This window comes from Cricetulus griseus, chromosome 2, assembly GCF_003668045.3.
Source record: "Cricetulus griseus strain 17A/GY chromosome 2, alternate assembly CriGri-PICRH-1.0, whole genome shotgun sequence".
In the NCBI taxonomy this organism is placed as follows: domain Eukaryota; kingdom Metazoa; phylum Chordata; class Mammalia; order Rodentia; family Cricetidae; genus Cricetulus; species Cricetulus griseus.
Window position 1 is genome coordinate 3,913,474 of NC_048595.1, and position 14,921 is coordinate 3,928,394.

General features: G+C 53.5%; 1 protein-coding gene across 5 annotated transcripts in view; it reads left to right on the forward strand.

Moving 5' to 3' along the window:
• Kcnab2 (potassium voltage-gated channel subfamily A regulatory beta subunit 2) overlaps nucleotides 1–14,921 on the forward strand; it is an 86,928-nt gene that overhangs the window by 29,807 nt on the left and 42,200 nt on the right. For 3 of the 5 annotated variants that reach the window (XM_027398398.2, XM_027398397.2, XM_027398396.2), the window contains 2 exons: nucleotides 11,359–11,487; nucleotides 12,526–12,567. In XM_027398398.2, the coding sequence (XP_027254199.1) occupies nucleotides 11,411–11,487; nucleotides 12,526–12,567 (119 nt within the window). In that variant the 5' untranslated portion in view covers nucleotides 11,359–11,410. Of the gene's footprint in view, nucleotides 1–1,663; nucleotides 1,745–11,358; nucleotides 11,488–12,525; nucleotides 12,568–14,921 lie in introns of those variants that run through there. The other 2 variants (XM_027398399.2, XM_027398401.2) reach the window with 2 other exon arrangements.

A 14,921-nucleotide genomic window follows, 5' to 3' on the forward strand; every position in this document is an offset into this window, starting at 1 on the left:
GCCCCTGACTTCTCAGCAGGGAGGAAGGGTGTGTCACTGAAGTGTGGTGTGTGGTTTCCAGCAGTTATACCTCTTCCTGTCTCTTCATGAGGCGTCTCGTCAGCACCCAGAAATCAGCACCCAGCTTCGAGGGAGGTCCTTCCAGGTTTGGCTAGGCAGCTGTCCCAGAGGTGCTTTAGTGCCCTGTGGAGATCCCCAACATTGGAGTCAAGATAAGCAACATGGTGTCGGCTCGGTGCAGGGAAGTTGAGGCTTCTTTCTGAAAGGTCCAGACTGAGGCACACCCGGCTGGCACCAGCCTCTTCCCCTCTGCCCCTTCAGGCCATGTGCACTAAGTACCGCCTCCCACAGAGGGATGCCGGGTCTCTAGGTTGCACATCAGGCTCTTGCGTTGATAGAGTGGGCACTGCACTGGCCTCAGGAGACAAGAGCTCAGAGGTCAAGGTGGAGGGGGATGGGGACAGCTTTCAAGGCAGTCTCCTGTGTCCCCTCCTGCTATCCATACCTGGCAGTAGCCTCTTCCCCATGTGGCCCAGGCACCAGGGTTTTGTCATGTGATAGTAGATAACATACAATGCCAATATCCCAAAGCGCTCAGGGGGCAGCCTTTGAATCCTCAGGAAAAATCAGGATCTGCATGAAGCCACAGAGGACCCTGCACTCCGTCAAGACGCTGTGAGCAGCATGGTCCTCTCTGAGCATGGCTAGTTGTGATTACAAAGACTAGCCTCTTCCAGGCGTGGTGGCGCACACCTTTAATCCCAGCATTCAGGAGGCAGAGGCAGACAGAACTCTTCGAGTTTGAGGCCAGCCCCTGGTCTACATAGCAAGTCCAGGAAAGCCCTGGCTACATAGATAGACCTTGTCTCAAGGAAGGAAGGAAGGAAGGAAGGAAGGAAGGAAGGAAGGAAGGAAGGAAGGAAGGAAAGAAGTTCTTTCTGAGAGAGCAAAAATGGGAGGAAAAACCGTCAGACAAAAAGGGTTGTCAGTCAGGGAAGCAAGGCAGTGTGGCCAGGCTAAGAGCAGGGAGGGATGACCTTCCGGAGCATAAGGCCTTGCTGGGGTCCCAAGTGGCATGAGTGAGCGGGTTCAGTGACCATGCAAAGTACCCATATCCAGGAAGAAGCTATGGCTGGCAGCTCTCCAAGAGACACACCAGGTCATGGGCCAGAGCTCTCCCTGCACCAGGCACAGGCTGGTCCTATGACACTCACAACACACACACAAACCTCCCCTGGTAGCATGCTCCTATTTACCTTTCTGTTCCACTGACAGTGGGAGGCTGAGTGCTCTACCCAAAGCCATGTGCTCCTGCCGTGCAGGGATCCTGGCGGCAGGCCACGGAAGTGTGTGTCCAGTATGCCTTGGGAGGAAGGGTGTGACCCACTCGAGGCCGAATGCTCTGCCATATGTAGCAAGGTGTCTCGGGCAGTGCCCCATGTCAAAAGCAATGGTTCGAAGACAAGCGTCTTTTGACCATGGCTGGAATTAGGACAGCATCACTCTGCTCACCTCCTTAGCCAAAGCAAGTCATGTGACTGAGTTAGAGGGAAGGGTAAGGAATGTCTGCCACTGACAGCCCAGTCACACAAAGTAGACTCTTGAGAGAGAAGGGATTTGGATCAATGACTCAACCTTGTCCCTTGCTCCTGTGCCTCCTCAGATGCCAACCCAGCCATCCAGGACATCTGGGTAACCAGGAAAGTGCCTGCTATTCCTTTGTCTCTCTGACCGCAACTCCCAGGTACTCGTATGCCCAGATATGGCCTCTCCTGTGGTTTTCTGCCTTATGCTGGCCATTTACTCTCTTTACATCTAGACAAGTAACCCTTGGCAACTCTCTGTGGCTATAGAGCCTGTTTTTCCTCTCCCTGGGGTTAAGGGGTCAGAACAGGGTCCCTCAACAGCTCTTTCTCGTCTACATTAACCCCCAGAATAATATAATCATTTATCATAAACTTAAATAGAGAATTTGAGGTCATGCGGCCCAGGACCCATTCTATAATAAGAAGACTGTGGCACAGAGCCAAAACCCCTCCCCTTGGTCTACTGTCACCAAAGGATTTTTAAGCTTTCCATCACATCGAACAGGCTGCAGGTCCAACTTGACTAAAAACTACCAAACCCAGGTCTCCCAGCCAATCCTAAGCTCACCCCAGGACCCAGAGTAATGAACCACAGACCTTCAGTCAGACCACTGAGGCCTTGCTGCACTGGCACCCCTGGCATCCATTGTCACATTTTCCTTCAAGTGAACACAGCTTCCAGTCTTCCTGCATCAGAGTACAGGTGGCAGCATTTTTGGCCTTTCTAGAAAACAGAGGTTGAGAAAAGTCCCTCCTGGAAAGTTGCAGAGGACCCAGATCCTCTAGTGACTCTCCCACAGTTCCTGATCAGTGATGAAGGGGAAAACGAGCCGAGCCGCAGAGTAACTGCTTCCTGCTGGGATGTATGAGAAAGAGAAAGAGGAAGTCTGCTATGAAGATTTTGGGAAAGGTACTTAAAACAGTGTCAGACAAATCACAAAACTCAGGGGTGGTCGGTCACCCAGACAAGCAGCTGGAATGCTGGAAAAAAAGAGAAAAACAAAAACTTCCCAGGGCTGGGCCAAGGGTGTAGTTCAGTGGGAGAGCACTAGCAAAGCATGCACACGGCCCTAGATCCCATCCCAAGTGCCCTTGCCCACACACACGTGCACACACACTCTCTCACAGACACACTCACTCACACTTATGCACACTCTCACACATACACTCACACACTCTGACAAATACACTCACACACACACATTCTCACACACTCATGTACACTCACAGGCACACTCACACGACTGTCATAAAATAGAACCCAGCACTGGGAGACAGTGACAGGAGACTCTCAGGGACTTACTGACTAGCCAGTCTAGGCAATTAGTGAGCTCCCAGTTCTGTGAGAGGACTTGTCTGAAAACTAAGCTGAGGTCCATGGAGATGGCTCTGTGGGCAGAGTGCTTGCTCTGCAAGCCTAAGGACCTGAGTTTAATTCCTCAGCATCTATCTGAAAAGCCAGGCATGGTTCCCTGTGCCTATAACTGCAGAACTGGAGTAGAGGGGTTAGGAAGAACCTAAGAGCTTAATGACCAGCATTAAGCCTAGGCAAAACAACAAGCTTCTAACTTATTGACAATCCCTGTCTCAACGTAAAATGGTAGAGAGTGACCGAACAAGACACCAGATGTCCTGCGAGCACACACACACACACACACACACACACACACACACACACACACACACACTGTGGGAGGTGACAAAAGAAAACACCAAATGTCCTGCTTCAACCTCACACACACACACACACACACACACACACACACACACACACACACACACGTGAAGGCTGATGAGACACCAGAAAATCTGCTTCAGCCTCCACAGGAATGCACACCACACAGCACACACACATGAAAGTCTTGGTGAGGTGTTTCTAGGTTCGAAGAAACAGGAAAGAAATAGCTGATGCCATGTGAGATCCTCGATTGGATTCTGGGTTTGTGAAAATCTAAACAAGAACTTACAGGATCTTGGACAGAGGCTGATACACTTACATCTATCTTGATTCTGTGATTGTGAAGCAAGGTTGATGGGAGATGAGGGCTGAAGCCCCTGTGGGTGACACTCAGGCCTGGAGCTTCTCCGGATGGCCTTGACAGTCCTGCATGTATGTGTACCTCGTGTGCGAGTGTGACACGTGGACAGGAGCAGAGGGGAAGGAGGCATGCATGCAAGTGAGGCTGCGTGAGCCCTTGCTGAGTAGGACTAGGCTTGGGTGTCTGTTGCTGTTCTGATTTACTAACTATTCTGAAGTTTGAAAGTTATCGAAACAATTTGGAGAGAAGAAAGACCGTGAGTGGCTTGAATGGCGGTGCCTCCTGACCTTTCTCAGCCACCAGCCACCAACCCCACATTCCTGTGCTTAGTGTTTCTCAACCTAGGGTTGGGCTGTCTATTATTTACCTCCTGGCTTCATGGCATTTACGTCTCTGCTTCTGTAAGCACGTCTGAGCAGGCCTCGGTAAGGCCCCTAGCTTCAGGCTCCTCAAATACAAATCAGAAAGTTACTCAGGGTCACACACAGTTGGGGGTGAGGATAGAAGTGCATAAACCCAGACAGGACCTTCAGGACCTTCAGGACTTTGACCTTCAGCCTGGATCACAGACCCCCTCCCAACCCTTTTGGGACTGGCATGTTGTCAGTGAACTTCCACAGCCTGTCCTCCAAACTGTGGGGGTACCAGGGGTCTGGGTGCCCGTAGCTGCTCTGACTGTCCTCTAGATTGCAGGGGAGGGGGCAGTCATGGATTTAGGGGCACCCAACCTGGATCCTACCTATCCTCCAAACTGCAGAAGACATCAGGGGCCATGTCCTGGGGTATCTTCAGGGACAGCCCAGCTGTCCCTGAAGAGGGTTGTTAAGGTGCTTGGGGGCCACTCAGCTCAGCTCTACCTGCCTTCCTCCGTGGTGCGGTACCTGCCTGCCACTCCCAGCATCCCATTAGGATGCCGGCTCCATCAGGATTGGCCACTCAGCAGGTGCAGTCACTCCTGATTGGACAGCAACAGCTGCAGCGCCGAGGGGCGGGCTGCCTGCAAGAGTTGCTGTGAGAAATCCCATCAGGCCCCTCTTTCCTAGAGAGGTGGCAGAGGTCCCGGGCTGGGTTGTAGACCCATGGGATTTTTTAAAGGCAAATTCTTCGTACTGTAGTCTTCAGAGTGAGGGTGGTGCTCCCTGAGGCTGTGGGTCTGGGGTAGGGGTCAACTGGCTACTGGCTGAGGAGGGAAGCTTGGAGTCTCTTCAGGGTGGACCCCCACACACCCATCTCCAAGGGCAGCAGCTGTTCCCACACCTGCAGGTTATGTGAGCGCCTCCACTGGACAAAGCAGACATCGCACACCAGAGATCCTCAGGCCCTGTCCCAACCCTGTCACCATCACAGCCCACAGCCGGGTGTGCCACCTTCAGTAACACAGGCCGCCCAGCCTCCACCCTCTCCTGCTGTATCTCCAGCAGGCTGGGTCACAGACTTTCACTCCTTCAATAACAGTTGGGTGCCTACCAAGTGCTGGGCACACTGCGGGAACACCGGGCATCCCCTGCCCCAGCCTTCAAAGAACCAGCAGAGCTTTTGTGGAAAGAGTAAAGTAGGTGAGCCTTAGGCATGTCGGTAGTGACAGATTCTAGGGGGAAAGTCACACGGGAAGGGACTAAGTGAGGAATGAACTTGGGGAGAAGGTATGCCGGGAGAGCCTGGGATAAAGGCAAAGCAGGGCACTCAGTAGACCTCTGGAGTCAGGGACTAAGTTCAGGTGGAAGAGGACTACGGGAGTCCTGAGAAGGGGGTGTCTCTGCTAAGCTTAGGGGCCCGGGGAGAACCTGTGTTCCTGGGCAGAATGGGGGCTATTTGCTGGGTGAGGTCAGAGAGGCTCTGGGAGCAGACCCGGAGGTCTCCCAGGAGCTAACGGGCAGCCCAGAGATCTCAGCTGGTGTTTGGCTTTTGCTCTGGGTAGAATAGAAGCCGAAGGATAATTGTGTGCACAGTAGGGACTGATCCAAGCTGTGTTCCAGGAGAAGCCCCCAGCTCCCTGTGAAATCACTTGCTGATGGGATGAAGGTGGTCTCGGGTGACCAGTTAGGAATCTGTTATGAGGCCTGGATGTGGAAAGGAGAGGCACTGGACAAAGGGTGGGTGACCCAGCTGGCCTCTGGCCATGCACGACACAGGGCAGCAGGTGGGGCTGATCAAGAGCTCAGGATCTGACGCTAGCCTGAAGCATGGTGTGCCACGTCCTCGTGGACATGCCCGGGGATCTCAGCGCAGGAAGGAAGGAGACCATGGACTAGGGCTGCAGGGGTGGAGACAAACACCTGGACCCCGGAACAGGAGCAGGGTTCATAGACGCAAAAGGATTCAAGGATGGAGCCTGAGCAGCCGGAGAGTCAGAGGTTGACAAGATCCAGGCAGAAAGCCTAGAGACAGGAGCCTCAGTTGCAGAGGGCAGAGAAGAACCCATGAGCTTGGGGTTCTGCAGCCTTGGGGGATGAGGGCTACATTGCTGTGGCCCAACATAAGGCCTTAGCAAGTGTGGCTTCCTCAGAGAGGCAGGGACAGAGTGGAGTCTGTCCAGAATGCCCTCAAGCTGAGAGCTTCCTCAGGAATGTTCCTGAGGGCAGAGCACTCATGTTGAGGAGAAAACTGTGCTTTGGTGTTCTTTTCCAGGTGGGTGGAATTTGCATCAGGCTAGAGATGTTGCTTAGTCAGCAGAATGTTCACATGGCATGCACAAGGCCCTGGGTTTGTCCCAGCACTGTATACGAGCAGGTGTGGTGGGACCTGTAGTCCCAGCACTGGGAGGTGGAATCAGGAGGGTCAGAAATCCAAGGCCAGCCTGGGCTACATAAGATCGTGAAGGAAGTCACTCATGTCAGTCCTTCCAGGAGCCATGGGAGGGAAGGCAAATGCCCCAAGTGCTGAGGCTGCCGGTACTGGCTCCTGGTGATCAGAGAGGAAGCTGCAGGGTCAGAGCTGAGAGGGCCGTTGGAAAGGGGCAAGGAGGCTGTCCCCTCAAGACGAGGCAGCCCAGAGCATGTATCAGCAAACTTCTGTACCGGGCGAGAGAATGTTCTAGGCTTTCCTGGACATGGTTCCTGTCCATACTACTCAACCCTGCACCAAAGCATCCCCATCTGTCAGCAAATGAACATGAGATGATTTAATAAAACTTTATTCACAAGAATTGGCCACAGGCTGGGTTTGGCCCTCTGGCTCCAGCTGTAGGAACTAACAGCCAGCCCAGTGGCTTCCCAAACTGAGGTCCCTAGGGCCAGAGCATCAGCAATGCCCAAGAACCCTGAAAATGCCAGTTCCTGTCCCCATCAACGTCTACGAATCAGTGTCTCATTTACCCCATCCCTTGGGAAACCCCCCTCCACACAAACAGCTTGTCCTTCTAGAACTCAGTATGTTAACCATCCCTGAGGGGCGTAGCTCTGCATCTGGTTTCTATGAAAGCCAGGGCTACAGTGGTGTGTGGAGGGTGCCACAGTCCTCTCTACAAGCCTGTCAGGACCCCTGCCTCCCATTTTCCCCCATGGCCTGTGGACTGGCACTCTTTTTTAAACATCCCTCACGGAGGGGCCCTGGTGACTGCTGTACTCCCAACAGACCTATGCCTGACCCTTAGCACAACTCTGTGCTGTAGTGGTGGCCTCCTCTCTGTGTCCCTCCCTCAGCCATGCACTGCGTTTCAGAGTGGGGAGTCTCATGGCTCACACAGGCAGCCTCTAGGGCCCTCCTGCGGCTGCGCTCAGCCAGTGCTTCCTTCACTGAGGAACTCACGGTGTCCGCATGAATTTAATGACAACCTTTTAGTGAGAGGAAGGGATTCCTTGCACCTGAGGCACCTAAGAGAAAGTGTGGGCAGTAATGGGTTTAAAGGAGAGACTGCCTCTGAGGACCCACAGTCCCAAGTGCCAGGTGACCAGCCACTCTCCAAGGAGAAGAGCAGCACGGGTAAAATTCCTGCCAGCTTGAGACCCAGAAGGACAGTGTCTGTGGGGTTCTACAACCCCATCCTGCTCCATATCTGTGGGCAGATTTTTGCATAGACCTGGGCCATGGGAATCTGGCTGGTGCCCTGAAGGACTCACATTGCAGAAGAGAAAGATGGGGGCTTGGGAGTGGCTCATTGGGTAAAGTACTTGCCTCCCAAGGATAAGGACCAGAATTTGATTCCAAAGATGCACATAAAAACCTGGGTGCAAGACCAAGTGTGGTGTGCACGCATTTAATCCCAGCAATTGGGAGGCAGAGGCAGGTGGGTCTCTGAATTCAAGGCCAAAGTCAGCCACGGTAACATCAGGACACCCTTTCTTTAAAAAGAAAGAAAAGAAAAGCTGGGGCAGTGGTGCACACCTATAAGTTCAGAGAGAGAGAGAGAGAGAGAGAGAGAGAGAGAGAGAGAGAGAGAGAGTCCCTGAAGTTCCCTGGCTAGCAATTGGTGAGCTCCAGGTTCAGTGAGAGACACTGCCTTAAAAGAATATGGCAGAGCATGATTGGAGAAGACACCTCTGGCCTCCATGTGTGTGCACACTCACACACCACACACACACAAATGCACACATTCACACACACACACACACACATACACATTCACATACACACCACACACACACACACACATTCACACACACATACACACCACACACACAGACACACACAGACACACACCACACACATACATACCACACACACACACAAATGCACACATTCACACACACATACACAGACACATTCACACACACATACACACCACACACACACACACACACACACCACACACACACATACACACCACACACACCACACACACACACACACCACACACACACACACACACACACACACACATGAAAGGTGATTGATTGGTGGGGAAAGTGGAAACTGAAGAGCTTCAGGGAGGTGTTCAGAATCACTTCATCACAGCTCAGGAGCTTTTGCATAATGACCAGACCTCAGTGTCAGCCATGCTCTGGCTACATCAATGTTAAGGTCTGGAGTGAACTTGTATTCTGTTCATCGTTGCGTTCCAAGTGAGGTTTGGTAAAAATCCTCAGGGTCCCTCATCGCTCACAACAGCTCCACACTGGTGTCTGTCCTGTTTCCAACAGGCACATGTGTAGGTGCTCATGCCCCTAACCCGGAGACCTCCTCGGGACCTCCAGCAGGCCACACTGGACAGGGTTGGAAAGTGTTCCAGAGGTTTTGATTCTATGGAAAATGAAGCATTAGACAAAAACAAAATGAGCTATTTAGCTAAGTGTGACCCTCCAATTTCAGGGGGGTCACTGCCAATCCCAAATGTTGCTTTGCCCATGGCAGTGGGGCCCTGTGAGCTTTAATCATCTGGGCCCTTGTGAGGTCAGGAGCATGGCAGTTAAAAGACCTTCTGGAACTTCCACACTGATGAGCTGGAACAACCAGACTTGCATGCAGACAGACTGTTGGAACTGCCTGGGATCTGGGAAGGCACCTCTGAAGGTGACAGCTGGGTGAAGGAATTGTCAACATAAAGGCCCTGGAGGCTGAGAGGGGTGTGAGTGTGGCCTGTTAGCAGGACAAGGTGGCCAAGCATATGAACAGAGGGCTCAGACAGGAACCAAGGGTGTGAACAAAGGGCTTAGGTGGGAACCAAAGATGTGAACAGAGGGCTCAGGTGGGAACCAAGGGTGTGAACAGAGGGCTCAGGCAGGAACCAAGGGTGTGAACAGAGGGCTCAGGTGGGAACCAAGGGTGTGAACAGAGGGCTTAGATGGGAACCAAAGATGTGAACAGAGGGCTCAGGCAGGAACCAAGGGTGTGAACAGAGGGCTCAGGTGGGAACCAAGGGTGTGAACAGAGGACTCAGGCAGGAACGAAGGGTGTGAACAGAGGGCTCAGGTGGGAACCAAGGGTGTGAACAGAGGGCTCAGGTGGGAACCAAGGGTGTGAACAGAGGGCTCAGACAGGAACCAAGGGTGTGAACAGAGGGCTCAGACAGGAACGAAGGGTGTGAACAGAGGGCTCAGACGGGAACGAAGGGTGTGAACAGAGGGCTCAGACGGGAACCAAGGGTGTGAACAGAGGGCTCAGACGGGAACCAAGGGTGTGAACAGAGGGCTCAGACGGGAACCAAGGGTGTGAACAGAGGGCTCAGGTGGGAACCAAGGGTGTGAACAGAGGGCTCAGGCAGGAACCAAGGGTGTGAACAGAGGGCTCAGGTGGGAACCAAGGGTGTGAACAGAGGGCTTAGATGGGAACCAAAGATGTGAACAGAGGGCTCAGGCGGGAACGAAGGGTGTGAACAGAGGGCTCAGGTGGGAACCAAGGGTGTGAACAGAGGGCTCAGGTGGGAACCAAGGGTGTGAACAGAGGGCTCAGACAGGAACCAAGGGTGTGAACAGAGGGCTCAGACAGGAACGAAGGGTGTGAACAGAGGGCTCAGACGGGAACGAAGGGTGTGAACAGAGGGCTCAGACGGGAACCAAGGGTGTGAACAGAGGGCTCAGACGGGAACCAAGGGTGTGAACAGAGGGCTCAGACGGGAACGAAGGGTGTGAACAGAGGGCTCAGGTGGGAACCAAGGGTGTGAACAGAGGGCTCAGACGGGAACGAAGGGTGTGAACAGAGGGCTCAGGCGGGAACCAAGGGTGTGAACAGAGGGCTCAGGTGGGAACCAAGGGTGTGAACAGAGGGCTCAGACGGGAACGAAGGGTGTGAACAGAGGGCTCAGGCGGGAACCAAGGGTGTGAACAGAGGGCTCAGGTGGGAACCAAGGGTGTGAACAGAGGGCTCAGACGGGAACGAAGGGTGTGAACAGAGGGCTCAGGCGGGAACCAAGGGTGTGAACAGAGGGCTCAGGCGGGAACCAGTCCATCAGCAGAGCACAGCCTAGAGACAACAGTGCACGGAGAAGAGGAGCCACTTGACAAGATGACCTTTGAAATGGATGCCCGTGTGTCTAGGGGAGCCAGGAGCAGTTAGGAACTGGCCTGGGCTTTAGGAAATGACCGGTGAGACTTTGATGGCTCGATGGAAGGGCGAATAGAGGGAAGGGAGGGAGATCCTTGGTAATAATCGTCAAATGACCACAAATTTAGTGGCTTCAAGCAGCATGTTTCTTCCATTAGGGTGTTGGAGGGTCTGGAGTTCAGAAGGGCATGGCTAAGGGCCCCTGAGCCACTGGCCAGGCCTAGGCTTTATGGGAAAGCCCAACTGGTGACGAACCAGCTTCCAAGCTGGTTGCAGGGTCATCTGAGAAGTCACCTCTTGGTTGGCCTATGAGCCGAGACCTCAGCTTTTGCCACCATGTGACAACTTACTTCATCAGGGCTGGCGGGGGAGAGTCAGCGAGCAGGACAGAAATCACAGCCCATGTCATCCAGAGACAGCCTATCTCCTTAGCCACATCATCCTGGTCAGAATCAGTCACTGGGTCCAGCTCAAGGGGAGGATCCTGCATCAGGAGGGGTGTCCCAGGGTCCAGGAGTCATCGAGGGAATCAAACAAACTTCCTGAACATCAGGGCAGCACAAGAAGCTGCTGTGGGTGGAGCCGGGAGCAAGACAAAGCATAAAGATCAGCTCTGGGGGGCGAAGACTAGAGGGGACAGAGAAGCCTACAGAGCCTTGTGCCTTGTGTGAGCGGTGGGACTGGACGTGCGGTGGGGGGAAGGGAACCTCCACAAGAACCCACTCAAGTCCATGGGGCAGTGTGTCGGAGGGGACGGACATGAGAGCTCAGTCTTTCCTTAACCACCACCCTCTTGTCTCTTCGCTTTCTTTCAGGACTTCCCCTCTGTGAAAAGGCGAGCTGGTCTGGATAAGTGAGGCCAGCCCCATGTATCCGGAATCAACCACGGGGTCCCCGGCTCGACTCTCCCTACGGCAGACAGGCTCCCCTGGAATGATCTACAGGTAACTCACTGGGGGGCCTCCTCCCAAGATCAGTTCTTCCTCTGAGGAGGAGGGGGGAAGAATTCCTGAGGCAGCGGCCCTTCCCCAGGGAAAGGGCTCACAGAGCTGTGAGGTATACGGGTCCCCTGGAAAAGAACGGAAGCTTTTACAGCCTGTGTAAAGACTTTCTGGGTGGCACTGATTTGTTTCTGGTCCCTGACTCTTGGAGACCTCAGCTGAGGTTACCTGAGCAACTCAATGGTGCCTGGAGCACCCTCTCCTGCTCCCAATTTTCTTCTGCGCACATCGCTCCTCAGTGGACTCTAGTATCCCACCCAGCCCTCAAGGAGCTCACGGGCCTTTGGGGCCAGCACCTGCCCATTTCACAAAGGCCAGCAACAGCCATGCAACCTTGACCTCCTTGTGTGAACCAACCTTTCTGAACATCAGGCCTCCTGTAGGGGGCACTGGTGAGAGCCGCTGGCTTCAGACCCATCCTAGAACCCCAAAGCCTGTTCCACACCCTGAAAGACCACAGCTGGATAGGACCCCAACAGCCTAGGTATTCTGGGAATTCGGACCTTTCTAGCTAACAGCTGGAGCATGAACCACTCGAGTGAGTGTCTGCGGAAACCAGAGGAAGCAGTGCCTGTCCTGGGGAGGTACCCAGAGTCTCAGGCCATCTTGTCAGGGTGTGGTTTGGAGCAATTCCCAAGCAGATTGTAAAGCATGGTCTAAAGCTTGTTAAAACCCAGGCGCTCACCCAGAGTCTACTGCGGGGACAAAGCCTGGCCACCTCTGGACCCATCAATGACCAGAGCAGGCTCTGCCCTCACTGGCCACTAGGTGGCACTGCTGCAGAGCGTTTGGTACCTGGCTTGTACATCTGGCAGAGACTGGTCCGCCTGCCCGGATGGAACCAGCCAGGGATGGAGATGCGTGGCGGGTCGGGGCTGCGGGATATGGGGGATGTTTCTGAGCTTGCACCTGCCTGTGGTTGATGACAATTGCGTACTGTCTTCTCTCCTTTCCCCCCTTTTCCTCCATTGCTATCTGAAGTACTCGGTATGGGAGCCCCAAAAGACAGCTCCAGTTTTACAGGTAAACATCCTTCTCTCCCCCTCCTCCTCCTCTCCCTCCTCTTCCTCCTCTCAACCCTCAAAGCCAAAGTCAAAGGTGTGGTGGGGAGGGCTGCGTCCATCCCAAGCAGGGCAGGATGCATGCCGGCCTGCCTTTAACGACAGGCTATGCCCATGTCTCTCCGTGCTGACCACGGAGCCTGTGCAATGCCCTGGTGAGAGCGTGCGGTCAGGTTAATTGCATGTGTTCATCGACTGAAGTCTGCTTTGATTTGACCAAATGGACTTAAGACGTATGTTCATCTCTCAGCCAAATCGACCATTGAAACTTCACTCACCACGTAGGCATGGGGCTCAGCGGTCGAGCGCTTTGTTTGCCTGGTGTGTACAGGCTGTGGGTTAAAAAGAAAAGGGACATTTTTCAGTGTGTGGGCCACTCTCCGTGGATGTGGGTCTGTGCTTCCTTTCATTACTGGAGGGAGGATCCATCTGTCCTTCCTGTCGCCCACAGATTTGGGTTTGGATGGGCTGACAGATAACCTGTGGTGCTGTCAGGTGTTCCGAGGGATCAATCTCACCTTCCCAAAGTGTGTGTGGTGCCCCTGTGATTTGGATCAAGGTTGGGGAGTCTCTGTAGCTCTAGGATACATTTCTCTGATGGAGAGTGAGTAGCCAGGTGCTTGCCTGGAAAAAGCCTGTGCCCTGTCAGGATGTGGCATCAAGAAGCCCAGACTCCTCTCAGGCCAGTCTGACCCTGCCTCTAGACTGTCTCAGCCTCACCTGCAAGACAGGACACACCCAGAAAACATACCCGTCCTGGGAGACTTCCCAGCCCAACAAGATGTCAGAGCTGCAGAAAACCTGCAGGCAGCTGGCTCAGCCTGCCTCAGGGCTGTGTCAGGGAGCTGGACACCTAGTGCCTGCTGTAGCATCTTAACCTGTGAGGTTAGAGGTCACTGTCCAGATCTCATGAGCTCATCCCAGAGGTGGTGCTGTGGGATACTCTAATGCACCAGAAGTGTAGGCTGTGTGTTCTGGGTCAACAGGATCATGACCGTGCCTGTGGCTAATCTGTGCCACCATTGCTATGGTCTCCTTCTTTATAGGGATGAGACTGGTTTGACTGGAATGTTGACTGGGTAATAAAACCCCATCCTTAAGAGAGCCTGTCCACCACCTGGTGGGAGAAGGGTGACAGAGAAACAGGCTGAAATGGAGCCCCAGTAAAGAACAGGTGTAATTGCCAGGTGTTGGTGCTGCACACCTTTAATCTCAGCACTCAAGAGGCAGAGGCAGGCGAATCTCTGTGAGTTCGAGGCGAGCCTGGTCTATAGAGCTAGTTCCAGGACAGCCTCCAAAGCAATACAGAGAAACCCTGTCTCGAAAAACAAACAAACAAACAAAAAAAGCAGGTGTAATTAAAACTGTAGTGAGCTGTGCACAGCGCTGGCTGGCCCTTGGACCAGAAGTTTTCAGGTCTTTCTTGTCCTTTGGATCTCCAGTGGAGTTGCAGTCAGGTGGGACCTCTGGTGGTGACGTCAAAGGGCGTTTGTTGAACAGACTGGGTACCATTCACTATGAGGCGTCCACGTCAGCACAGCACTAAGCATGGCCATCACAGAGCTCATCACATGACTTAACAATGGCCCTCTGATGGCAGAAGTGCTTGTGACAGAGTATTCATTCTGTCCTGGTTGCCAGTGAGCAGCTTCCACATCAACAGGGAGAAGATTCCTGAATGACACATAGGTGTCATCAGGCAGTTGAGAGTTTTTCCTGCTTATGTGTCTGTGGGTTGGCTAGTGTCACCTTCTCCGGGCTGTGTGGGGACCTGTACTGTCTACATGCTGCAGACGGGTCCACGTGTTCTCAACCCACAGCACATTGTTCCGTGGAGGAAGTGCCCGAGGGTAAGGACTGTGCTCAGTCCCCTGCAGCTGGGCTACAGCAGACACAGATATTTCTGCTCAGTTTCCTACAGCCAGAGCGAAACCCCTGATCTTGGAGAGGCCAAAGGTTGCAAAATTACACCCACCACCACCACCAGTAGGAGGTGCCACAAAGCCACAGTGAGTTGGTGGCTTTTTTCCTTGCATCTTTGCCTCAGCCGGGTGCTGGCCTCACAGAGAAGAGTCCCAAAGCTTTACCCAAAGCCCAGGTCAGGAGTATACCCACCTAGTGTACGTCCTAGAGGAGGGGAAAGACATCTCTATGTGTCTCTTCCCAGTGGCACTGATCGCATGCCACGGCCACCCTAGCTGCCCACTGCAACCACGGTTTGGAACGAGGTGAAGTAGAAGCGGTGAGCTATGTGTCTGGCTTTCAAATAAGGAACGGCCGTCTCTCTCCAACCCTTGGCTCCGAAGATCCGTGCCT